This window comes from Sarcophilus harrisii, chromosome 1, assembly GCF_902635505.1.
Source record: "Sarcophilus harrisii chromosome 1, mSarHar1.11, whole genome shotgun sequence".
In the NCBI taxonomy this organism is placed as follows: domain Eukaryota; kingdom Metazoa; phylum Chordata; class Mammalia; order Dasyuromorphia; family Dasyuridae; genus Sarcophilus; species Sarcophilus harrisii.
The window spans coordinates 431,237,693-431,263,702 of record NC_045426.1 but is presented as its reverse complement, the minus strand read 5'-3'; the positions used below and the strand labels follow the sequence as shown (position 1 = coordinate 431,263,702).

The 26,010-nt window shown below is 35.8% G+C and overlaps 1 protein-coding gene across 2 annotated transcripts in view; it reads left to right on the top strand.

Annotated features, from left to right (window-relative positions):
- The first annotated feature begins 5,961 nt into the window (after nucleotides 1-5,961).
- The window catches only part of LOC100917223 (carbonic anhydrase 13), a 46,613-nt gene continuing 26,564 nt past the window's right edge, over nucleotides 5,962-26,010 (top strand). Inside the window, exons 1-3 of one of the 2 annotated variants that reach the window (XM_031946204.1) lie at nucleotides 5,962-6,204; nucleotides 9,713-9,910; nucleotides 22,463-22,581. In XM_031946204.1, coding sequence (XP_031802064.1) covers nucleotides 6,168-6,204; nucleotides 9,713-9,910; nucleotides 22,463-22,581 — 354 coding nt within the window. In that variant the 5' untranslated portion in view covers nucleotides 5,962-6,167. The remainder of the gene's footprint in view (nucleotides 6,205-9,712; nucleotides 9,911-22,462; nucleotides 22,582-26,010) is intronic. The other variant, XM_003759666.4, reaches the window with a different exon arrangement.

Here is a 26,010-nt window from a genome sequence, read left to right as displayed (position 1 = left end):
TTATATGTAAATATATGTAATATTCATGTATATGAGAATACATATATACATATATTGGATATGATTAATGTGGGAATTTATTTTACTTAACTATACTTATTTCCAGTGGGGTCCTTTATCTTGCTTTCTCAATGGGTTGAGGTGAGGGAAAGGTGGCAGGAAGAAAATTTGGAAGTAAAAATAAAATGAAATTGAATGTAAAAGAAGCTGATACCCCAGATAGGTAGAGAGATAAGAGAATACTTAATCCATCCTAGATTAGTACCATTCATGAATTCCTGATGAGTTACATTCCAGGGAACTAATAGAATTGAGACTTGATGATAAGTGATCTTTAAAATAGGGGAAAAGACTGGAAAAATGCAAATGTTTATTTAAAAATAAAGAAGGAGTGAAGTCTAAAAGTTATACATTAATGAAATTAACTTCAATTCCTGGAAAAATTTTAGACTATTTTATTAAAAGAAGGAATAATAAACAAATGAAAAAGGAAGTGTTGATCATAAAGAGGTAGCATGGCATCATCTAGAACTGGTTATGCCAGACTAACCACATTTTCTACTTTGAAAATGTGTTACTTCATTAAGGGAATTCTAGATCTAGTTTACCTAGATTTTTGCAAAATATTAGTTTCTTAGGCTTTTCTTTTGGAAAATATAAAGTTATGTGAAGTGATGATAATAGAACTAAGTGCATTTAGAACTGGTTGAATAGGAGAGGGACTACCAGGAGCTCATGTCATAGAAACTAGATACATTTAAGAATCAGTGAAAAGTTAGGAAGGACATGATAATTCAGTAAATATTTGAAAAACTGTTATGTGGAAAAGAAAATAGACTTTCTCCTGAGCCTCAAAGGACAGAATGGAGGATTCTCAGGATAGAAGCTAAGTGACAAATTTAGACTTGATGTAAGGAAGAAACTCAATTAGGAATTGTTCAGAAAGAAAATAGACTGCAGGGGAAGGTAGTAGGTTTCCTCTCATTAGAAACTATCAGGCAAAGCTGTATAGTTGCTTATGAAGTATGACAAAGATCCCCTAAACAAGAGGATTTTTTAGTTTGGGTATAAGGTGGCTTCAGGGGCTTCTGAGATGCCTTCTGAGACTGAGATTCTGTGATTGTGTGAATGTTTCAGGGAAGACAGTACCTGAACTGAACCCTGAAAAAAGCCAACTATTTTAAGAGATAAGAAGTACCATCCCAATTCTTGAAATGGGGCCAAGTTAGATTATTCATATTACAGGTTTATGAGCTTGACTTTGATTCCTGGCAAAATTCTAGAACATGTTATTAAAGGGATGGGTTATGAGCACTTAAAAAAGGAAGACAGTGATCACTAAGAGTCAGCATAAACTCATCAATAACAGATCATAGAATTTAAAACTAAATGGAACCTTGTTGACATGTTCATTTTATTTTCCATTTTTGCAGGAAGACTAGTCTGATTTCTAGATCATGGAATACCATAGTTATATTTCTATTTCAGCAAGGTATCCCATAGAGTTTAGCGTAATCCCTTTGTGGACAAGATAGAATTATATGTTAATTCAAAGTATAGCTAGGTGTTACAAGTTAAATGACCAAATCCCCAAAAGAATGAATTATAGATCAATGATAATAATATAGAGGGATAACTTCAGTGGCACCACAGAGCCCTGTCTTTCATCTTGTAATAAACTTTTTTTTTTTTTAAATTAGTGATTTGGATGAAGAGAGTAGTATCCTTATCAAATTTAAGCAGTATAAACATAGTTTTACACTTAGTTTTTTACAAATCATTAATGTAAATATAAATTGTAAAATCTTGGCTAGACAATGATTCAGTTGGAAAAGATTCAGGAATATTCATTGCTCAATTCATTGCATTCAGTTCTGGTTGCCACATTTTAGGGAAGATGGTTTAAAAAAACTGGAAAACATTTAAAGGATAATGGTAGGGGAATGAGTGGACTGAAGAAGAGCAGACTTATAAGGGGCACACAAGTTCTGTTTTTATTTAATTTTAATCTATGGAATAAAACTAGCATTTTCATAACATAGTACAATAAAAAAAGAATGATTTCATATGAAAATGAAAATCTATTATGCAATTTACTATTTCTTTTAAATATATGACAATGTTATCATGTAAATTTCATGTTTTTTTTTCCTTTTTCTCTCCTCTCCCCAGTTCTGAATATTTATATCATTTAGCACAAATAAATTTCCTTTTATTTATTCTTAGACTTTTTCTTAGATTTGCCCAGGGTCACACAGCTAGGAAGTGTTAAGTGTTTGAGACCAGATTTTAATTCGGGTCCTCCTGACTTCCGGGCTGGTGCTCTATCCACTGTGCCACCTAGCTGCCCCTCTTAAACCTTTTTTGGTGAGGTAGAAGGATGAGCTTTGCTTTGCTTGGAACTGGAGCAAAACTAAGAACAGTGAAAGGAAATTACAGATGGGTAGATTCCAGTTGGATATAAGGAAATTTTTCTAAATTGAGTTATTCAGATATATAGGAAGTATATAGGAAGGAACTGAGTTACCTCTTACCACTAAGTAGACTAAGTAGAATCTCATCTTATTATTAATTAGAATTTTTACTCAATTAAGAGTTGGTCTGGAATGAATGAATGAAAAGAAAACAAAACAAAACAAAAGCCCAATATTTACTAAACACCTACTCTAGGTAAAACATTTGATAAGTGCTAGGGAAGGCCACATTTATAGAACATTTTAAGGCATGAGTCAAATGGAAAAGCCCCATCGTCCTTAGGGAGCACAAGTCATCTGGAAAAGCCCCACAGTCTTTAGAATTGCAGCAGCCAAACAGTTTGTATGTCATTTCCATAGGTAAAGCCAAATCAATTTCAGATGTTGAATCACTTGAATGTGCCTAAGACTTTGGCTTTGAGAACTTTCTTAGATCTTCAAAAGCTGTGGCTGCTAAGGAGGTGGGGAATCCATCATCTGAAGAAGTAGTTACAAGATATTAGGTCCTCAGAGGGTAGTTTCTAGAAGGTTGTTTTTGGAGCCAGCTCTCAATATAAGAGCCAATTGTTAAACTTTCAGTATGAACATTTGTACCTCAGAAATACAAGTTTGATTTATTACTTTGTTGATTGTCTACACTTAAGAAAGTGTTAATATTGCAGATTTGTTTTAAAAGTGTGGGTCTATACGTATTCCTATCTCCCTACCCCTTTACCCTTAGTCTGATTGTTAAACATTTACCAGTACAACCCTGTATTGCCTATTTATATTTCAGGAGAAGGCTCAGAGAATGGAATCATTAACAGACTGGATGTGTGGTGGTTGTATAATAATGATAAAAATAATAACAATAATAATGATGATAAACACAATAAGTTGATGATAATAACAATTGGAATGATGATGATATTTGTATTTATAAAATGCTTTGAGGTCTACTAAGTATTTTACATGTTATTTGTACCTCATATCACCCCTGGTTACTTCCAAATCATTCCCAAGCCATGCTGCACTACACTCATGCTTAACCCTTCATATCCTACCAAATCTAAAGCTTAGATTCTGGGACCACCTTAGTCTCTAACAGGTGAGCTTTCACTTTATTTTGTCTAGAACCAAGCTTCTACTTCATTACTGGCCATTTCCAAACTATATGTACCCTTTTAGTTCATCTTTGTGTGAGCTAGATTGTAAATTCTTGAGGACAAATATACATCCCTAGAATTTAGCAGTTTCTGACACATAATAAGCATCTGCTATATGCTTTATCATCCATCCATCCATCCATCCATCCATTCATTCTCTGAATGATGGTTGATGGGGCTGGAGTGAAAATAGGGTCAGTGACCCAGGAGAGTAGGAGATGGATTGCTATAACTTGCACTTTTGGGCTTCTCTGCCTGACAATGCTAGGCATCCAGTAGATGTTGGTGGTAGTAGGAAAGATGATGGTGAACTCTGGATGCTCTTTTTTAGTTGAGTTTTCCAATTTCCAATCTGATTTCATAGTTAGATAATTGTAGTATGGTGGGGGGAACCCAACAATACTGGAGTATATATAAATCGGGGACCTTAATTCTAGTCTTGCCTTTGCCACAACTAACAATATGATCTCTGACAAACCTCTTCTTTTTAATTCTTAGTTCCCTCATCTGTAAAATTAGAGGATTGAATTATGTGGTATTTAAATCCCTTCTAATTCTAAAATTCTATGACTGACTTCAAGCTTCTAACTGGAATATATAGATAGATGTAATCAATTGTAGTATGTTGTCAGGACTTTTACTCAGTCAATTAAATTGCACTTTGGGCAGCCTAGGTAGCTCAGAGGATAGAGTGCCTAGGCTAAAGTCGGGAAAGATTAGTCTTCATGAGTTCAAATCTGGGTTCAGTTACTAGCTGTGAGACGCTGGACAAATCATTTAATCCTGTCTGCCATTTAACCCTCTTCTGAAAAATGAACTGGAGAAGAAAATGGCAAACCACTTCAGTGTCTTTGCCAAGAAAATTCCAAAAGAGGTCAAAAAAGTTGGACAAGACTAAATGACTCAACAACATGCAAACAACTATGTACAAACAAGCTTTACAGAGGATTAATTAGAAAAAACAGAAAGAAGCCACTAACATGAAAGGAAATCTGAGTTTTCTCATAGAAGAGGAAGTTTTAGCTGGGACATGAAGAAAGAAAAAGAAGTCAAAAAGCCCAGAGGCAGAGAGGAAGAGGGAGAGAATTCCAGGCTCAGGGAGACAGATCATTTTGTGGGAGGAACTGGAAGGAGGACCCTGTGTGTGGATCCCAGAGAATGAATGAGGGAGTGAAAAGATGTGTTTGTGTGTGGTGTTTCAAGTTATAATGGACTTTGAACACTAATCAGAGGATTTTATATTTCATCCTGGAGGTGATAGAGAGCTACTGGATTTTATTAAGAAAGGGGAGTGACATGGTCAAACCTGACCATAAGGAATAATCTTACTCTGACAATTAAGTGAAGTATGAGTTGGAGTGGAGAGAGATGTGGCAGGGAGACCAATCATCAGGCTAATCTAAGGATAGCCCACTACAGGCAGAAAGGAGGCTGGATGAGAGCTTAGGAACCATTTACTACAATCGACTTATTTTTTTCTGGGTCTGTGAGGTGGTGCAGAGGATAGAGTCCTGGGCTGTATCAGAATAGATCTGAGTTCAAATATGATTTCAGATACCTACTGGCTATGTGACTTGGGCAAATAACTTAACTTCTTTTGGCCTCAGTTTTCCTCTTCTGTAAAATGGGTAGGGAGAGGGATAATAGCATCTATCCCACAGGGTTGTTGTTAGAATCAAAAAAGAAATAATGAATGTAAAACTGTTTTTATATAGTAGGCACTCAATAAACAGCTGTCCTTACTGGGGCCTTAGAGACTGGGCTACTAAATGGGCAGTGGGTGGAACCCCGGACCTTTAATCAGCAAGACCCGAGTTCAAATGTGACTTTAAATGATTACTGGCTGTGGGACCCTGGGCACACTCTTCACCTGTTTTTCCCGTTTTCCTCATCTGTAAGATGGAGAAATTAATAGCAGGGTTGTCGTGAGGACCCAGTGGTAGTTTCTGCTATTGTTATTAGTATTGGGACCTTAGTCATGGGGAAACTGAGGCCGGGAGGTTAAAGTGACTGCCTATGTCCCCCACGGCAGAGGAGGGATTAGAATCCAGGACCTCTGCTGCCCTGGGGTTCCTTGACTGCCTTAGGGGATCTGTTCGACTCCAATTTGGGGGATTTGGGAGGAAGGGTAGGTACCGGGCAGAATTCATTGCTTTTCTCGTGTCTCTCCCTGCCCAGCCCTTTGTCGTTTTAGCCTGCCCCCGATCCCCTTAGGGCGCACGGTTTCCGGAACGTCCCTTCCTTCCCCTCCGGGGACGCCCACCCCGAATCCCCTTGGCCCCTGGGCGCCCCGCAGCCACACACCCCTACCCCTCCCTACCCCGCCCCCCCCCCGCGGCAAGCCTCCGCCCCGTAGTGGAGATGATGGGAGGGGCGCCGGGACCGGCCCGCCGCGCGCCTTAGAGGTTCGCTCCGGAGCCTGCTTGCTGCAGCGCTCGGAGTTGGCGGCGCCGCTTGTCGGAACGCTGCGCGCTTCGCTGTCCGCTTGTCCGCTTGGAGTTCTTGCTGTTCTCTCGGAAGCCTCTCCTCCCACTCACCCCGAGGGAACATGTCCAGGCTCAGCTGGGGATACTGCGAACACAACGGTGAGGGAAAGGAGCTGGGCTAACCCGGAGGAAGCCGAGGCCCAAGCGGGAGTAACTAGTGTACAGGGCGCGCGGCTGACTTTGCCCTCAGTGTGTGCGAGCGCACTGCCCCGGGCCGGGGGGAATGGTGGGCTGCAGGCTGAGCTGCAGAGGGTGCGAGAGTGGCCTGAGGGATGGGCTTCGGGCGTGGGCTGCGGAGGCCGCGGAGGGTGGGTGGAGAAGGCGTCGCGCTGCTCCTTCGGCCGCGCAGTTGGAGGAAACTTTCTGGTTCCTCTTTGGTTGGTTTGCAAAACCCACAGCCGGGGAAGAGTTGGCAGGGTCTGTGACGTGTTGCCCTGAAAAGCATTACTTATTAATTTTTTTTTTTTGGCGAGAGCTGGTATGTGTCATCATTGTCATGGTTACAAAAGCCCATCACAAAATAATTTCCTAAAATGTTTGTTAACTTTTGCTTTGCAGTTACTGCTTAATAAAGTAAGGAAGATTAGTTTGATCAAATCAAGCAACAATCCTATTTTTAAAAATTTATTGAGGCGTGCCATGTGTCAGGCATTTCTCAGCTCTAGGTCAGATACTAACGTGTGCAGGCCATTGCAACATGCGCAGGTGTAAGGAGACGTTTTTGTTTGGAAAGAAGGGGCGGAGGTGAGCAGTGGGGAAAGGACTTTGTGGCAGCTGGGATGGCAGAGGAGCGGAGCATACAGCAGTCTGGTTAACGGTTATGCCCCGTTTTCCAAGTATGAGATTCTTCCCTGTGAATTGATGATGCATTGATGCTCTTTCTTAACGCTTACTACCCCCTATCGAGATTAAGCCATACTATTTGTCATTAAAAGCATAGATTTCATGGATTGGGACACCTCCCAACAATGATAGGCATGTTTGTTCATGTAGATCCTTAGCTCGATGTAGTGAAACAAAAATTCTAGTTTTTCTACTTTAAATGCCAGTAAGTAGCAATCATCATCCCATGAATTCATGTTATGTATGGCTATCAATTAGGTCACTGTAAAATGAACCAAACGTTGATTATTTATATTTCCATATAAGATTTGTATTTACATATATATATATATAAAATATAAAATATAAAACTATAAAACAAAATTCAGTTTCCTGTGTTGTTCTGTGTATAAATATCTGTAGCATGCATACTAGGGAAGATGAAAAGATTGATTTATTTTCTAATTAGTGTTATCATAGAGTTTATAAAGAATGTGTTAGTTAAGTTAATGGCAGTAGGTGAAATTTAGAAGTATAATTTAATGAGTGTTATTATTTTAGAGCATTTCTTCCCAACTGAGGTCTTAATTACAATTTTATATTTGGCTAATTTCATCTCCTACTTTGAAAGAGAAAAATGCATTTCCCTTCATTTCCCTCTCAGCTGGAATCATTTTTATTATTATTATGTATTTGTTACTAGATGCCAGAAGTATGCTTAGTATTCAGAAGGAAGAAAAAAACAACACCCTACTCAGTAAGGTATTGATTAGCTAGTGATGAATGAAAACGTATGGCCTCAAGAGAAAATCATATTTAATTCTAAACTCTTTTCTCAGGCTTAGAAAAGTTTTGAGCAAATGAAGAACGTCTATCTTTGCTTAGGACTGTGATATATTCCCCTCTCTCTTTTAAATTCATTATTGTCTTGGACAGAGTATCTGAAAGTGGATCACCAAAAAGACATTTAATAGGTTTTGTCTGTTGCTTTTGCTCTTGGATATAGAATTTTCATATAACAAAAATTTAGAACTGAATTCAAGAGATGATTCTTGAGTTATTGAAGGGAAATCACTACATAACTGTTTTAAAACTGTCCATATCACTTTAAAATGTGTTTTAAATCTTATGCTCTCAAAAAAAAAAAAAAGAAAATATATAACCTTTTTAAGAAGTAGATTTGCTATTGCAACAAACTCCATATAATTCTTAGTTACTAGGTAATTTGATGCAAAGTAGCTTGAATGCCGGCTTTGAGCTTCAAATGGATTTGGATGGGAAAGGACAGTAAATACATGCTATACATATGTATATATACATATATGTATGTATATATTTTCATGGTCCACCTGTAACCTAATTTTCTTCCACTTACATCAAAACTTGTCACTCTTGAAACTACAGTTTTGGAAGTTTCTCCCTCATAAAAAGTACAGAGATACTTAAATGAGAAAATTGATACGGTAACTTAACCTATCCTTACTGATAAATTGAAATCAGATGATTGAAGCAAAGCTTCTAGTTAAGGTCACTGGACAAGACAAAGAGCTGAAGGAAACTGAAAAGTCTTTTAGCTTGACGTGATAAGGATAACTGAATTGACCTTAGGGAAGCATAAAAGAGGAAGAGTTAAAGATAAAGATATCTTGGTGAGATTAAGCAATGAGAGAGTATAATTGAAAAGAGTATCTAGGTTGTTTGATTTTCTTTAAATTTTGCTCTAATTTATAATCTCCCTTATCCAAAATTAGTAATTAGTAATTATGCTTTATTATTTTAATAAAGGACAGATTTTGTTTGTTTTTCCTAGAAGGAACTTCATTTGCTTACTAGTATGTTAAATACTTTTCAATTACCTATCTTTATTTAGCCACTTAGCTGGGGAAAAAAAAATTGTCACCACCATTTAACTAGTGTTTGCTATGCAAATTGAAAAGAGAGTGTTTAGGAGAAAATAAAAAGCCTCTCTAAATCTTTCCTTGCAAGCTCAAGGCTATAAGGTGAGGTTCAGCTAGCCAGGCGACTGTACTTTTCCTATTGATTTTATTGAATAGATAGGTTTTCAATATAATACTGTTCTGGTAATATGGTATTCATAGTAGTGTGAGAAAGCAAAAGTTCATAGGTTATTTACTGTGGGACCATATGTGAAGGAGTGTCATTTCCTGAGCCTATGCTCCATACTAAAAGACTGAAGGAAGACCATTTATTAAATTTTTACTTAAGATGAGGGTAGAGTGGCACAAATGGAGGCCTGTCAGATGTTTTATTTAAGATGAAACAAGGGCATCCTTAGGTTTCCCTTTCTGCCCACTTTCCTCCAAGTTTCTGCCTCACCTTCTGTAAGCCTGAGGGTTGCTGTCTACTACATTTACAAAAGGTTAGCATTCTATTTCTTAGAACATAAAAAAGGCACATCTTTTTCTGATAATGATGTTTTGGTTTTCTTTGGAAGTTGATCTTTTAAGGAACATGTAAACTTGTGTGACTTTCACATATACAAGGGGAAGATATTTTAAAAGTTGCTTTGAAAATTAATTCATAATTAAATTTAATTTTAAATTAAGGAAAAAAACCAAAGAGTTTTATATTGATAATAAAAAATTGTTGTAAGCTACAACTAGACCAGTAGTCTCCTTGAGATCAAGGATATTTTTTTTCCCTTTTTGTTTGTTCCTTAGCACTCAGGACATACTAGTTCTCTTAGAAAGACTGTATAGATTGTATAAATGTTTAACAAACGAATGAATAAACCGAGTTACTTAGTTCTTTCTTATTATCATAGGCCCTATTCATTGGAGTGAACTTTTTCCAATTGCTGATGGTGATCACCAATCTCCAATTGAGATTAATACCAAAGAAGTGAAATATGATTCTTCTCTCCAGCCTCTCAGTATCAAGTATGATCCAACTTCAGCTAAAATAATCAGCAATAGTGGTCATTCCTTCAATGTGGACTTTGATGATTCAGAAGACAAATCAGGTTGGTTTGGGGGAGGAGGAGAAAATACTATGCTATGTTGAAATTATTTTGTTATTGCTGTTTAGTTGTGTTTGACTTTTTATTACTTCATGTGGGGTTTTCTTGGCAAAGATAATGTACTTCAGCTCGTTTTACAGGATGAAAAAATTCATATAAATGAGGTTAAGTGACTTGCTCAGGGCCACATAGCTAGCTAATGCATTTTTGAGACTGTATTTGATTTTAGATCATCCTAACTCCAGGCTTAGCACTCTGTCCACCTACTTAATTATTCAATTAAAAACCTAATTCTGTGTGTGTGTGTATGTGTGTGTGTGTGTGTGTGTGTGTGTGTGTATGTACATGCACACAATTGTATTTCTATTATGCTTTAAAAGTAATCTTAATTTGTAACTATGACTACATAATATTCTATATCATGGAGTTGTTGACAACTCACTATTATTTTATAAAGTGATTACTTTAACTTTAGAATTCAAGGTATCACATACTTAGAATATTTAGAGCTGGAAGGAACCTTGTAGACATCCAGAGTTGCACAGCTAATAAGTGGTAGGGGCAGGATCCAATCCTATCTTTTCATTTGCAGTCCAGCTACCATAACACTGTACTATTAATTGGAACACATGCCATTCTTCTGAATAGAAATAGTTAGGATTTTAATTTTTAAAAAGGATATAAAACAACTTTCTGTCATGTGTTGATAAAATAGCAACTTGACATTAAAGGTCATGCTCTGATCAGCATTTACCACAGCACCTTGTTCACATCAAGCATTTTAATAAGTATTTGATGACAGACTGATTAATCAGTCCTAATCAGTACTTTAGTAGATCTATGATTCCTTCAGTTTGTATGCTCCCTCCTCTGGTGTAAAATAGAGTCTATTTGCTTCTTAGTGGTTAGATTTTAAGTTTTCAAGGGGAAAAAAAGAAAAAAAACGTATCTTATGATGATAATTCTTTCAATGATGATGATGTTCTCCTTGAGATAGGTAGTTCTCAGGTAACAGATAGAGTCTTTTCCTGGGTGTATCTTTGAAGACTTTTCAGTTTGGTAATAACCATTTAGGAGCTCAAGTTTTCTGCCTTAGTTTAAGGTCATTTCTACATCTTTTACAAACCCAGATGAATGTAGAATATATTACATTGTGCTGTCTTCCTTTAAATGAACATTTGTGATTTCTTTAGAAGCTGAGTGTGTGCGTTTTTACATTTATGAGGATTCCCTAGAAAATGGGTCATTAAAATGAGGCTATGGATGACAGAGAAAACTGTATAAGAATTGTACCCAGAGATATTCCTTGCTATCTTGGTTTTTTTTTTTTTTTAGTTCTAACAAATCATATAAAATGTCAAATTAATTGGAAGTTTTAAAAAGATTCATTAGAAGAAAATTTTCTCCTTTTTAGAGAAAAGTTGCTGTAGTTTAGCAGTAACATCCTAGATTTATGTATAGTTTTGCAACTGGCAAAAATTATTAACCCTCACAAATTTCTTTTTCCATATTTTCCAAATTTGCAGTGGTGATATATCTTTGCCCAGAGCATAACTTACTTGAAGAAGTACTGAACTCTTACAATAGACTTCATTTCTATTTTTATTTCCCTTCTATTTCCTATAGAATAAATCCATTTTCTTTCTAGCTTTCACCCTCAACCCTTTAAGCTAATTGGTGTGCTATGAAAAATAGATACATGAAACACACACTCCAAAGTCTAAGACTAAAGACTCTAAATACAGAGTATATACTGTTATTATTATAATTATTATCAATAATAATAATGTTTAGTGCCTTTGAAAAAAAATTATTTCAGGTTACTTAAAGAAGTATGTCCATCCTCTTTTTGTTTTAGGATAATAATTACTTAGGTTGTATATTACCTAAAAGTTAGCACTTTGTTTCCAAAGATACATTACATTTCATTGAAGGGGGCGGGTATTATCTTCTAGAACTGATGTTGGGTTGTGAGTTTTTGTAATAGCAGTGTCATACTCAAGATAGAAATAGATCCCTGTTTGTTGCATATTGATTTAGAAAACTAAAAGTTAACATCATCATTGTTTTATTGTATTTTTATTTATTTTGTTAAACCTACCCTAATTACATTTAATTTGATTCTTAGGGCTGCAAGTTTAACAACTCTGCTTTATATAGAGAAAAAGCAGAGAGAGCCTAGTGGTAGATTTATGCAGCACTGGGAACTCTAGTTACTTGGGTACCTTTCCATGTGTGCTTGCTTTTACTTTCTCTTTGAAGCATCTCTTGTGTTTGTCTTGGCTGTAATCTACTTGAGGTCCTAGGTATAGAATGAACTTAAGTGCTGAAACAGTGGTTATTTATGTCACAAGGTCTACATCTATGACAAGTTCCTGCAGGGCACACCATTTTAATCTTTGTGTCCATTTCCCTTTCTAACATAATGCCTGATACTTAGTAGACACTTAATAAATGCTTGTTCAATTGAACATCTTTTTAACCTTTTACTACTCTTTCAGTATGCCAGAGGTCAGCCTCTCCTGATAGTATACAAGGAACCCTAACAAGCAGCCATCAACATACAAAGGAGGTATCCCTTATTTTTATAGCTCTAGAGCTGGTGGAACTGTGACCTTAGAAGGGAGGATGCCCTTTGATAGCATGGAATAGTGTTGGACTTCTTAGCTACTTATTAGGTTTGTCACTGACCAAATCACTTAATCTCTCCAAGACTCAGTTTCCCCATCTGTAAAATGGATACAATAGCAACTAACTTAGAGGGTTCCAAATTGATGAGATCATAAACAGACCCATTTGAGCATATGCACTGTCATTAACTTTCCTTGGATCATTTACACAGAGTCAAGTCTTCAGTGATTCTTTACCAACAAGAGCCTTGAATTAAGGTGGGGACAAAATAAATATGATGATAATAGCTCACTTTTATAAAATACCTTAAGGTTACAAATCCTTTTTCTTTTCTTTTTTTAATATGTTGTTTTGCTAATTATCTAGATATATTTTTTAAAAGTGACAGAGAAAATGTTAATAATGCAGGTTACACTTTAAAAGATGTTCTGTGTACATTTTTTGGAGGAGAGAATTGGGTTGTCAGACATTTACTAAGTAACCCCTGAATGACAGATGTTTTTCAAATAGCAGAAGCCTATGAAGGTTACATTACACAGCCAAGTAAAAGGCCTATATAGGACAATAAAAGGGAATATGGAATTTCATTTTCTTTCTTTCTTAAATTTTTTTTTTAAGATCCTTACTTAAAAAAAAAAAAATCATCAGTTTATTTCTTGCTTGTTAAGGGGCAGGTCAATTCTCCAAGAGTCTCCACAGCTGTGGATCATAGTATCTGAAGGAGTTGTAGGCAGCCTTTGCTGACACAGATGTTGCTTGTGGACTGGGAATGAAATAATTGGAGGCAGAGGGAAGAGGTCAGACAATGCACCTGCCTCTCAGTGGAGAGGTCAGAGAACTCAACTGCCTCTCCTTGTATCATCCTCTCACAAGAGGAGAGATCCATTCTGCAGATCTGGGTTGAACCTCCAGCAGCCACTGTCAGGTGGCTCCCAGTAGCACAACATTTGCATTCCTTTTTTTAAAATGTTGAGTTCCAAATTTTCTCCCTTTCTCCAACCCCTCTCCAACCCATTGAAAAGGCAAGCAGTATTATAGCAATATGAACCCTTTTTTGAAACAACTATGTAAGGTAGGTAGGCAGTACAAATATTAATTTGTAGTTTTCTAAATCAATATGTGAAGATGCAGTGGCTGCCATTTTGTTCTTTCTGACAGAATATAGAAAATACAAAACCAAAAATAATCGGGATTAGAAAGTAATGCAAATGATTCCTTTGAAAGAGGAGCAAGAACTTTTGTTTTTCTTCCTGGATTATTTTTACCTTCTGTATCCAATTCTTCCTGTGCAACAAGAGAACTTTTTGGTTCTGCACACCATATATTGTATCTAGGATATACTGTAACCTATTTAACATGTATAGGACTGCTTGCCATCTGGGGGAGGGGGTGAAGGGAGGGAGGGGAAAAGTCGGAACAGAAGTGAGTGCAAGGGATAATAAAAAATTATTCTGGCATGGGTTCTGTCAATAAAAAGTTATAATTATTAAAAAAAAAACAAAAAACACCACCAGTGGTGGAACAACACCAGCACAAAAAAAAAAAAAAAAAAAAAAAAAAAAGGACCAAGAAAACAAGATTAGCCTAAGAAGATAGTTAATAAAGCATAATAAAATGCTTTATTATTAGCATGTCTTGGGGAATACTGTAACATAGGCAGGGTCACTGACAGAAGAGGAAGTGGGTGGGCCACCATTGATTGGTCTGACCAGCCCCAGACATATAATAGCTGGGTGACTGAGCAAGTCACCTCATCTCCATTTGCCTTAATGCACTGGAGAAGGAAACAACTCCACTATGTGTCAAGAAAAACCCACTGACAATATTGGTAAAATATTGTCCAAGGGTCACAATTGAACATAATAAGTTAACAGTTGGAGTGCAGGGAGAGGGAATCAAAAAGGATTTCATGTAGGAGATAGCACTTGAACTGAGTCCTAACAGAAGTTAGAAATTTAAAAATGTGGAGGCCTGGTAAGAAGTATATTGACCACATATGGGACAGGCTGTGCAGAGGCACAAAGGTGAGGGATGGAATGTTGTTTGACAAGAAGAGGACAATTCACTAGAGTATAGAAAGTATAAAGAGAAGTAAAATATAAGGCTAGAAAGATGGGTTTGAGTCAGGCTGTGAAGAGTTTCCTATTAAAAGGGGGATTTTATATTTGATCCTAGTTTTTAGAGATATTTACTAAGATATTGATGAAGTACAAAATAACCATTCCCCCTCCCCCCCCCAAAAAAATAATCTGTGACTTACAAGTATATAAAGAATCCAGGAAAAAATGAGCTCTAGCTTACTAAGGACATATGACAAATATATAACCTATAGCTCCTGGTTGCTGAAAGTAGTCTCCCATTTGTGGGCTCTTTAAGTGTAATGGATGTGTGTCTTTGTGTCTTTGGACCCCAATGCTACAACTGACTGCTGTGGAGGTTCAGGGACAGGCAAGAGAGGGAAGAGGCAGAGGGTGTGAGGATGCCATGGCTCAGATGCTGGTGAGAAGATGCAGAAATTCAGAATCTGTATCCTTCAGAGCTCATGAGGTCCTTGTGTACCTAGAATAGTGTGGGGTAGGAGATCTAAGGCTGAAGTGGAAGCCCTGTTTCCCTGACGGATGGTTCCTTCTCAAGGCATTCTATAAGAACTCTAGCTTCTGGATTGAATTAATTGTCAATTTGTTTGGTAATTTTTAGATGATCCTTGGGGAATGACCAAATTTCCTTGACCTATCCAAACATGATTCTTGGGCAACTCATTCTAGTTCAAAGGACTTTTTACACTTAATAATAATAGCTAGCATTTATAGCTTTAAAGTTTGCAAAGTACTTTATATATGTGGAATCATTTAATTTTCACAATTACCCTGTAGGTGGGTGCTGTTATTATTTCCGAAATGGAAATGAGGAAACTGAGGGACTATGAGAGCTTAAGTGTCTTGTTCAAGATCATCTAGTTTAGGAGTGTCTGAGACTAGGTTCAGACTCAGATTTTCTGGTTTCTAAGTCCTCAACTCTATCCTCTAGACCACTTAGCACTTACCCCTTATTTTAAGTGATGTAGAATTGAGTAAATCAGTTAATCTCATCTTTATGGTGGAAAGATTGATTAAAAATGAAAGCATGTCAGATTAACCTCATTTCCTGTTTTGATAAGGTGAGTCAACTGGTTAGTCAAATGAATACTACTGAGATAGATAGAATATATAGGTATTCAGCAAAGTATTTGACAGAATAGTTCATGTTTGTGAATAGAAAGGAGAGATAAGGGCCAGCTTAGTTGAATAGTTGGAGATATTGAGAATGTTTCAATGAATAGACCCAAGTATTAGTCATTACTGAGTTAATGACAAACATTTTTTTTAAATGTTTATTGTTAACTTGGATAAAGCATAGGCAGAAGCTTATCAAATTTGAATGAAGGGAATCAGTTTAGAAAGATGACCAAATTAAATGATGTGAAACTTAAGAGATAAACATAAAAATATTGAGTATCCTGAATTATCAACCTTACAAGTTCAAGATAAGAAATAATCAAATAACAAAGTGTTTGAAAATATTTTAAGAGTTGTATTGAACTACATGTATAATATGAGTGATTAATGTGATTTGGTGGATAATAAAACTAATGTGACCCTGGATCCCATTGAGAGAGGTATAATGTGCAGAACAAGTCAGAACTCTCACTCTATTCTGCCCCAGTGAAACCACATTTAGATTATTGAATTCAGTTTTGAGTGCTACTTATTAGCAAAGACATTATTAGGAAGGACATTGACAAACTGGAGAGCATCCCAGAAAATGATCAAGAGGGTAAGAGGTCTGGAAACTATTCAATGTGAGAACTGGGAGAAATGGAAAGACAGAGTAAAGATATAGGGGATTCATGATAGCTATCCTTTAAAGAGCAACTGTGTGGAAGAGGGAGGCACATTTAGGTCAGCATAAGAAGTCATATGTTTTGGGAAGTAGTGCAAGATTTCAAGAATAGATTAGATGACCACTAGTTAGAGAGTTTAGAGCCAACAATTATTGTGGACCCTTCCAGTGCTAAGATTTTAAAATGCATCTTCAATCAAATTGAAATTTTCAGATGTGACATTCTATGTAAGTGTTCATTAGTTAAGTGTTTTAAAGAAGTAGATCTTTTATTTCGATCTCAGGGAATTTCTATGATAAATTTGAAAATGTATCCCTTAGAGATAAGAACTGTATAAAACTGGGTCAGCATTATTCTGTGTTTCTCAAAATAAGTTAAAAGAGAACACTATGTTCATTTTATAAATTAAAAATGTGTATCTGGATTTAAGAAAGAAATAAAATTTCTTGCAGAGAGCTAATTGAAGAAAAAAAGCTGCTGCTAATATGTACTTGTAAACAGAAGAGATCTTACTATACTGATTTCATTTCTTTGGGAAGGAGGGGGGAAGGTTGACTTCAAGTAACTATCAGTAACCACGAGCAACATTCTGATCATAGGCAAATAACTGCAAGGGAAGTTTCTCAGTAGGAATTTTGAAGGCTTTACTCTTGGCAAGTTGGGCTTTGTGAACTACATATTCAGGGAATGTCATGTTTGACTCCCTAGTTGCAGACTCTACTTTTACCCTTTTTCAACAGTAGAGGGGGTTGTGAGATCTCTAACCACCTGGGGGAATATGAGAAAGTTTTAAGGGAAGATTCCTATTGATATAAAGAAATAATACTTCATTTAGCTCATAGAAGGCAGTTCTTTTCACTCCTGACCCAAATAAGAATACTTCTAGGGATTTTTAAATTTTCTTCTAAACCTGGGATTGAGAACATTGAAAACATTGTGGTTACTGTGAATGTAAGTGAAATACAGTGATATTGGAGAAGAAAGTGAGTAGCAGAATAAGTGTCAGGGAACCTGACTTCTTTTCCAGGGGTTGGTATAGTCATTTAATCTCATTAGCCTCATTTTTCTCATCTGTAAAGGGAATGATACTATATGATCTCTTTCATCTCTTCTGGTACTTAAGTGCTATGACTGTCTATTTCCCAGCAGAATATGCAGGCTATCTGGCTTATTGTTGCCATTGAAGTATAACTTGAAAACTTCAGCATATGGTACTCACCTAAAGGTAGTCAATGCCTCCCCCCCTTACAGATAACCAGGCTTAAAAGGCTTCAAAATATCTAACAATTTACATTGTTACACATTTAAGGATATAAGAAAGGATCCATGTCCAAATCCATGAACTAGAGATACCTTTACTTCTCTGATGGATTACTTTTTTGAAAAGATCTGTTTTCTCTCTTTGACTTTCACTGCTGTCCTGAAAACTGGAAAATAGCATGGGAGAAACTAGCTACTGACCAACATATAACACCCTATACCAAGATAAAGTTGAAATGGATTCATGATTCAAATATAAAGAGTGATATTATAAGCAATTTAGAAGAACAAAGGATAGTTTACATCTCAGATCTGTGGAAAAGAAAGGAATATGTGGCCAAAGAAGAACTTGAGTACATTATTGAATGCAAAATAGATGATTTTGATTATATTAAGTTAAAAAGAAACAAAACCAATGTGGACAAAATTGGAAGGGAAGCAATAAACTGGATAAAACCCTTCTACATTCAATGGTTCTGATAAAAGCTTCATTTCTAAAACATATAGAGAATTGACTCAAATTTATAAGAATACAAACCATTCTCCAATTGCTAAATGGTAAAAAGGATATGAACAGGCAATTTTCAGATGGAGAAATTAAAACTATTTCTAGTCATATGAAAAAGTGTTCTAAATCATTGATCAGAGAAATGCAAATTAAGACAACTCTGAGGTACCACCACACACCTCTCAGATTGGTTAAGATGACAAGAAAAGATAATGATAGATGTTGGAGGGGATGTGGGAAAACTGGGGCACTGATATGTTGTTGATAAGAGTTGTGAAGTAATTCCAACCATTCTGGAGAGCAATTTGGAACTATGCCCAAAATGCTATTAAAAGTGCATATTCTTTAACTAAGTAGTATTTCTCCTGGGCTTGTATTCTAAAGAGATCAAAAAATGAGGGAAAGGGACCCATATGTGCAAACATGTTTGCAGTAGCCCAATGTTGTAGTGGCAAGGAATTGGAAACTGATGAATGCCCATCAGTTGGGAATAGCTGAATTAGTTATGGTATATGAATATAATGGAATATTACTATAGTTCTATAAGAAATAATGAGCAGATTGATTTCAGAGAAGTCTTGAAAGACCTTACACGAACTATTGTAAGTGAAGTGAGCAGAACCAAGAGATCACTGTACACAGCAACAAGATTATGTGGTAATCAACTGTGATGGACTTGACTCTTCAACAATGAGATGATTCAAGGCATTTCCAATAAACTTGTGATAGAAAGTGCCATCTGCATCCAGAGAGAGAATTCTCGAGACTGGATGTGAGAAAAAGCACAAAATTTTCATCTTTTGTTGTTGCTCTCTTTGTTTATTTTCTTTCTTGTAGTTTTTTTCCCCTTTTGTCTTGCACAGAATAAAAAATATGGACAAATGTTTAGAAGAAATGCACATGTTTAATTTATATCAAATTGTTTACTGTCTGGGGGATAGGGGAGTGGAGGAGAGAGGGAAAAAAATTTGGAACACAAGGTTTTGCAAAGATGAATGTTGAAAACTATCTTTGCACATATTGGAAAAATAAAATACTATTTAAAATATACTACTGTCCTGGATAGAGTTCCAGTAATGAGGAAACTTGGATTTGTTTTTCTACATTCATGTTCTATTTGATGCTTTTTTTTTTTTTTTTTTTGGAACAACTCTAACCTGAGGTCTATAAAGCTTCATTGTTATTTTGTTGTTTTTTTCCTTCAATCCTAAAAAGGTATCCTGGGTTCTCTTATTATGCACTTATTTATATACATGTCATCTCCTTTGTAGATTGTAAGCTCCTTGAAGATAACTTAGGGCATCTCTTAGGTTCAATAAGTATTAATCAAATAATTGACTGACTTTTCTTAATTTATTATCTTAAAACTGCCTTGCTGTGGTTTTATTTTGTATTATAGCCAGATAATTAAGAAACTCAAGTCTTACTCTTTTCTTTTTTTTTTTTGTTTATTCTGAAGGATATCTACATTAGTCATGTTCTTCATGGCTGTACTCTTGCTGATTATAAAATATCTGCATATCTGGGATAAAACCCTCAAATTCAAGGCTCAATCAGGGCATTTTTGGCAATTTTTGTTCTGTGATCAAGTAATACACATCCTATTCAAGCCTAGATTCTGAACTTGACTTATTTTAGGAATGTGTTTTTGTTCTATCACTTTCCCACCCTCCTAGACCAACTTGTCCTCTCCTTTTTTCAAAGTTCATTCCGCAATTATTATTTAAACTCTGTAATCTTTTTATCTGCCCAGTGAATGGTTTTATGGTTTAGCTAGGGTCTTATTATGCAACAGGAAGTAGAGAAATAATATCCCTATTGGTCACTTTCCATGAATTATTTCATTGCCTCTTAGTAATTGACAACGTCATTTTGCAAAGCACTCTGCTTAGATAGACTTATTTCACTTTAGGAAAATGTGTTTTTTATAAAATCAATTGCCCTATAAATGACTTTCAAAAGTACTTTGTTAAAAGTTCTAGATGTACAAAGGATATGAACAGACAATTTTCAGATGATGAAATTGAAAGTATTTCCACTCATATGAAAGTGTTCCAAATCACTATTGATCAGAGAAATGCAAATTAAGACAACTCTGAGATACCACTACACACCTGTCAGATTGGCTAAGATGACAGAAAAAAATAATGATGAATGTTGGAGGGGATGCAGGAAAACTGGGACACTGATGCATTGTTGGTGGAGTTATAAACGAATCCAACCATTCTGGAGAGCAATCTGGAATTATGCCCCAAAAGTTATCACACTGTGCATACCCTTTGATCCAGCAGTGCTACTACTGGGCTTATACCCCAAGGAGATACTAAAGAAGAGAAAGGGACCTGTATGTGCCAAAATGTTTGTGACAGCCCTGTTGTAGTGGCTAGAAGCTGGAAAATGAATGGATGCCCATCAATTGGAGAATGGTTGGGTAAATTGTGGTATATGAATGTTATGGAATATTATTGTTCTGAAGAAATGACCAGCAGGATGAATACAGAGAGGCTTGGAGAGACTTACATGAACTGATGCTAAGTGAAATGAGCAGAACCAGGAGATCATTATATACTTCAACAATGACACTGTATGAGGATGTATTCTGATGGAAGTTGATTTCTTTGACAAAGAGTCCTAACTCAGTTTCAATTGATCAATGATGGACAGAAGCAGCTACACCCAAAGAAGGAACACTGGGAAATGAATGTAAACTGTTTGCATTTTTGTTTTTCTTCCAGGGTTATTTCTATCTTCTGAATCCAATTCTTCCTGTTCAACAAGAGAACTGTTTGGTTCTGTACACATATATTGTATCTAGGATATGCTGTGACATATGTAACATGTATAGGACTGCTTGCCATCTGAGGGAGGGAGGGGAAAAGTTGGAACAGAAGTGAGTGCAAGGGATAATGTTGTAAAAAAAAATTACCCAGGCATGGATTCTGTCAATAAAAAGTTATTAAAAAAAAAAAGTTCTAGACATATACTCAGATTTTTATCATATATTTGCATTGTGGAAATATAGCTGTCTAAAAGAGTGAGAAAGAATGGAGTCCTCTTTTCTAATATATAAGGTTAAAAATTATTAATTTTCAGGCTTCTTGTGCCTGCCACTATTGAGAAGGCTCTGGGAGATTGATATCTTTTTTATTATGAAGACATCTGAGAAAATATGTAAAGCCCTTGCCAGTTGGCCCCGTCTCAAAACTGATTAAATATTCTCAAACCATAGTCTATAAGTATAAGCTCTTATAATTGTGAGGAATTTTTAAAATCAGCACTTATTAGTCACAAATATTAAACTTGAAACACAGAGTCCTATTGAGCAAGGGAAAAGTGACTTAGAACAAGTAAATCTGTATAATTGTCACTATGAATTCCTGCTTTTCCACATGAAGCAAAAAGAAGAAAATGTCTCGGGCAAAAAAAAAAAATTATTGTTTTTGATTTAGTCTTATATTTGATTTATTCTTCTTGATTCTTTTTTCTTTTAGTATGCAATTAAGCCTGGTACCTCTGTTAGTAATTTTTATTATCACATATGGTAGATTGTATTTTATACTCTAATAGGAGAATGACTTTAAGTGAATTTTTAAGTGAATTCTTTGTCACCTTTTTCTCTCACAATTAGACAAATGGTTTTTGACAGGGGCTCAATAGTGCTTATGGTATTTCCATCTCTTCCACCTTCACTACTCACATTTTATTTTAAGTCTGCTCAAGGTAGAAGAATTGTGATGCGATTGCTCTCCTTTATACAGTTTATTGCTCTGGCTTTAGAGTCTGTAACATATGAAGGTTGGACTAGATGAAAGTATTCTTCCAGGGTGCTAAAGTTCTCTGGTTCTGTGTTCTTCCTTCAAGGGGACAAGATACTACCTAATAACAAATTAATTATTTTTTAAAGAGTGAATTGTGCCATGACCATCTCTTCTTTATGTGTTTATATCAGAATAATGGGTGGAGGGAAGAAATGCTTTGAGAGTTTTCCATCTCAATGAAAAAAGAGCTAACCTTATAGCATCATTTTTAAAGATAACTGAGCCAAAGTTCAAAGAGAATGACTTAGTTCAGATTTAAGGATTGCTATTTCTGATTTTGATTTTTTAACTTCTTTATCCATTTTTACTTTAATTGTATTTAAACAGGGAAAAACATTCCTTCTTGTTCTTTAAAAAGTTACTATGTGGACTCTGAAGGCTTTTAAGTCATTGATCTTTAAAATTGCAAAAAAAAGAATCCTTTTTCTTCTTAACGATATAATTTTTATTGGTTTTAGTTCTGAGAGGAGGTCCCCTCACTGGAATTTACAGACTACGACAATTTCACCTTCACTGGGGCTCCACTGATGATCAGGGCTCTGAGCATGCAGTAGATGGAATGAAATATGCAGCAGAGGTAAGACATCTAAGTGTATATTCATGACTAAATATAGAGAGGGTATTTATCCATTTGGTATAATTTGAGGGTAAGAAGATTTTCTTGCTCAATCCAAGTGCCACAGTGTCTTCAATTCCAGCAGTCTTATTTTTGGGTTTGATAGCACTCTCTCCAGGAACTTAAAAGCATAAACATTGGCAAGAAAAAGACAAAATTATTCCCATTTTCAGAGGATATAATTCTTTAGAAAACTCTGGAGAACAAGTTGTGATTAATAACAAGTATGGGATGCAAAAATAGATTTACAAAAAACATGAGCATCACTATATAGTACTCACAGAAATTTGGAGGAAATGATAAGAAAAATACCATTCAAAATAACTACAGAATGCACAATCTAAAACATTTAAGATTTCAATCGCCAAGACACATGCAGAGCATATATAAGTAAAGCTACAATACAAAATACTTTTTATAAAAATTAAAGAATACTTAAATAATTGAAAAGATATTTATTGTTCATAGTTGATCTGGGTCAATGTAATAAAATGATGAAATTACATAATTTTTTTCTTATTATAGCTTTTTATTGACAAAGCATATGCATGGGTAATTTTTCAACATTGACTCTTGTAAAAACTTCTGTTTCATTTTTCCCCTCCTTCCTCCACTCCCTCTCCTAGATGGCAGTTAGTCCTATACATGTTAAATATATTAAAATATATGTTTAATACAATATATGTATACATATTTATACAGTTGTCTTGCAGACAAGAAAAATCGCATTTAGAAAGAAGGTAAAAATAACCTGGAAAGAAAAACAAAAATGCAAGCAAACAATAACAGAAAGAGTGGAAATGCTATGTTGTGGTCCACACTTATTTCCCATTGTTCTTTTGATGGGTGTAGCTGGTTCTGTTCATTACTGATCAATTGGAACTGATTTGTATCATCTCATTGTTAAAGAGAGCCACGTCCATCAGAATGGATCCTCATATAGTATTGTTGTTGAAGTGTAAAATGATCTCCTGGCTCTGCTCATTTCACTTATCAGTCCATGTACGTCTCTCCAAGCCTCTCTGTATTCATCCTGCTGGTCAGTTCCTACAGAACAATAACATTCCATAATATTCATATACCTCAATTTACTTAGCCATTCTCCAATTGTTAGGCGTCCATTCAATGTCCAGTTTCTAGCCACTACAAAGAGGGCTGCCACAAACGTTTTTGCACATGTTTGTCTCTCTTCCTCCTTTAAGATTTCTTTGGGGTATAAGCCCAATAGTAACACTGCTGGATCAAAGGGTATGCACAGTTTAACAACTTTTTGAGTATAGTTCCAAATTGCTCTCCAGAATGGCTGGATCCATTCACAACTTCACCAACAATGCATCAGTGTCCCAGTTTCCCCCCATCCCCTCCAACATTCGTCATTATTTTTTCTAACCTTGGCGAATCTGAGAGATGTATAGTGGTATCTCAGAGTTGTCTTAGAAATTACTTAAATTAAATTGCAGACCTAGTGCTACACCAATCAGATTTTCTAGGGATTACTTTATAGAACTAGGCAAAATAATAAAATGTTTTAGGAACAAAAGTTAAGATCACAAGAGAAATAATAATAATAACAAAAATAAAAGGGGGCATAATATTATTAGGTCTTAAACTATACTACAAAGCAGTTAGATAAAAGCTATTTACAGGTTAAAAAATACAGAAATAGATCAAACTAGTGTCAGCTGGACCAGATCTCTTGACCTGGACCTGAACAGACTGAGTAAGCAAGAGCAATTATATAAAGACTAAGACAGAAGTTCATTTTCTATAGGGAGGGAAATGTCTTGAGTAAAATTAGGTATGTGCTGGGGACCCTGTCTCAGTGTGGACAAATCTCAGTACTTATACCAGTGGCTACATAACGAGTTGTAACTCTGATAGTGAAAGGTAACAGCAACAGTGAGATAAGTTTGATTCATGATAGAGCTTCATGACTGGACTGGAGGTACTTGTCTAAGCTTAGGGAGCACTTGGTATTCGTCAAAATAATACAATAATTATGTGAAACAGTTCTGGGATTTTGCTGTGGCTGAGATTATCCAGACAGTGAGTGCAAAGGATTAGTGACAAGCTCAGGGCACCACCTGCTTGTTAGGCCTTAGCTCTGGAAAACAGGATATATCCTAATACTATCTTGACAAGCAATCAAGTCAGTAAGCAATAAGCTCTCAATGTATACTAGGCACACACACAACATTTGAGAACAATTATAGTTTACAACTGATATTGGGGGATGGAAATTTATAACCAAACAAGAAACAGAGGCAATCACAAAAGAAGGAAAAAAATGGAATAAGAAGAAAAATGTTAAGTGGAAGAAAAAAATCTTTACCTTATCTATGTCTAAAAAACTCTGTTTTTACACACACACACACACACATGTAAAAACACACACACACACACACACACATAATTTCTGTCCGACTCATTCTGACCCTGGGTCAAGCATGAAAATGATCATAGCTTCTAATTGGTTAAGGCTCCAGCATTGGCAGTGGTTCTGTGGGTTCTCAGTTACCAACTCAAATCCTTATTCAATTTCTGGTCTTTAGGACTCTCATCTGGTATCAGTTAAGTAACCCTGAGAATTTCCCCACCATATATGGGTCTGATTTAGGAATGCCCCTTCTCATATTTGGCATTGATTAACCTACTCTCAACCAAACCCATATTTAAAGTATAAAACTTTCCCTCATATCCTAACTTCTACTGTGTACTGAAACTGAAATCTTTCATACTGTGATTGTTAACTTTCCTTAAATATATGACCCTGGCTCTAGGTATGTGGCTTAATCTCCATATTATCATAATATGTGTGTATGTATATGCTGTGATTTTGCTTGTTTGCTACATATAAGTTGTACTAGTTCCAAAGAACCATTTTCTTATATATTTCAAATCCAAATCTTTGTTCTTACCTGTGCTGTGAGATCAAATTTAACTTTTATGAATGCTTATTCAATGCTTAATGGCTACAAAACTTAATGAAATGCAGTGACTAGTCTTGGTGCTAGAAGACAAATGATGAATTACACAATTCTTCTCAGTAGAGAGATGGAAGGCAGTGAATGGAGAATGTTACATATGTGGTTGCTATATATGGTTTTGCCTAATAATTTTTCTTTATTACATGAAAAAGTTCATTTTAGGAATAAGTAGATGTTGCATTGAAAACTGCCCTTTTTAGACAGTCTTAAAAATACAATGGAACTGTTCATAAAAGGGGTACTGTGTTAAATCCCTAAGATCTTAATGTGAGCAATTTTGTTAATTTGCTTTCTTCTGTCACAGCAAGGAACTAGGACAGCTTAAGAGTCCTTATTAGGGTGTTTAAAGAAAGGAGAAAGAGGGCACCAGAATGAAACCTTATTATTTTTTTGTTTGTTTGGG